The sequence below is a fragment of the Triticum urartu genome, unplaced genomic scaffold (genome assembly GCF_003073215.2).
Source record: "Triticum urartu cultivar G1812 unplaced genomic scaffold, Tu2.1 TuUngrouped_contig_5932, whole genome shotgun sequence".
Taxonomy (NCBI): Eukaryota; Viridiplantae; Streptophyta; class Magnoliopsida; order Poales; family Poaceae; genus Triticum; species Triticum urartu.
Genome location: NW_024116648.1, coordinates 11,196 through 12,620, shown reverse-complemented (window position 1 = coordinate 12,620; position 1,425 = coordinate 11,196). Strand labels below are relative to the sequence as shown.

The 1,425-nt window shown below is 48.9% G+C and overlaps 1 protein-coding gene across 1 annotated transcript; it reads left to right on the top strand.

The window, feature by feature from the left end:
* Positions 1–3: 3 nt before the first annotated feature.
* On the top strand, positions 4–1,085 carry LOC125529892 (replication termination factor 2-like; the record flags this gene model as incomplete). Its single annotated transcript, XM_048694312.1, has 1 exon — positions 4–1,085. A coding segment is annotated over one exon (741 nt), but the record flags the coding sequence as incomplete, so codon positions are not given.
* Between the last annotated feature and the right edge of the window lie 340 nt (positions 1,086–1,425).

Sequence of the window (1,425 nt, the reverse complement as noted above, 5' to 3'; positions counted from 1 at the left end):
CTCTCCATGTACCTCGCGAAGAAGCCCGACAAGGCCGACCCCAACGAGGCCCGCCTCTCCCGCTTCACCTGCTGCGCGCTCTCGGGGGCCCCCCTTGCCGCGCCCGCCGTCGTGGATCGCCTCGGCAACCTGTTCAACAAGGAGGCCCTCGTCGAGGCGCTCATCCACAAGCGCCTGCCCAAGGCGCTCTCGCACATCCGTGGGCTCAAGGACATGATCCCCATCCACCTGCACCCCAAGCCCAACGCGGCGGACCAGGAGGTCCGTTTCCAGTGCCCAGTCACTGGGTTCGAGTTCAACGGCAAGTCCCAGTTCCTCGCGCTCCGTGGATGCGGCCACGTTCTGAGCGTGAAGGCTCTCAAGGAGGTGAAGTCGTCCTCGTGTTTGGTCTGCCATAAGGAGTTCGATGAGGCGGACAAGATGCCCATCAATGGGACCGAGGAGGAGGTGGAAGTGTTGAGGCAGAGGATGGAGGAGGAGAGAGGGAAGCTCAAGGAGAAGAAGGATAAGAAGCTGGCGAATGGGCTCAGTGGGAGTAAGCATGCTGTTGCTGCGGTTGCAGATGCTGAGAAGTTGGAGAATGGGAAGAAAGGGGAGGCTGCCCCAGCAAAGCGGTTTAAGGCTGCAGATCATGCACCGGCTCATGCAAACAAGAAAGTGTATGCGTCAATTTTCACTTCTTCCAATAAGTCTGATTTCAGGGAGACATACTCATGCCGGTCACTCCCCCTGGGAAGGAATTAAATCGATGTTGGGGAGATTCCAATGGCATGGAGGTGAACCTCGTGTACTGATTCAGCGATTAGCTTCATACCATGGCTCGCCCATAAGTTCTGGTATTTTTGTTTTAGCTGTTGGTGTTATCTATGCTTGATTGCTGTGTGGAGCTTTCTAGTTTTCACTCGCAGAGAAGCAATATGTTTTTATAAATGATTTGTGAAATATGTAATAGCTGTAACACATATCATTGAGTCCAGTCTTCTAGCAATTTGTCTGAGTAATGCTCTAGTTTTCATTCAAAGAGAAGCAATATGTTCTTATAAATGCTTTGTGAAATATGTAATGGTTGAAACAGTTGGCGCTTATCATTGGGTCCAGTCTTCTCTAGCAGTTTGTCTGAGTAATGCTGTAATTCATTCACTTGCCATTACGTTCATATTTCAAAGTACTTCTTTAATTGCTGGTCAAAGGTTTATCCTAACAAGATCGAATATATGAGGTAATTTGAAACGGAGGGGGTACTAATTTACGTGCATACCTAAGGGGACTCCCAAGTTAAATCAAAGGGTTCCTAGTGTTCATTGTTGCAACTTCCACTGTATCTTGGCTATGCAATCCTACATACAACCTGTTTGAATAAGGCTGTGATTTATATGCATGCGCAAGTGGACTCTCAAGATAGATCAAATGGTTTCTATGGTTTTC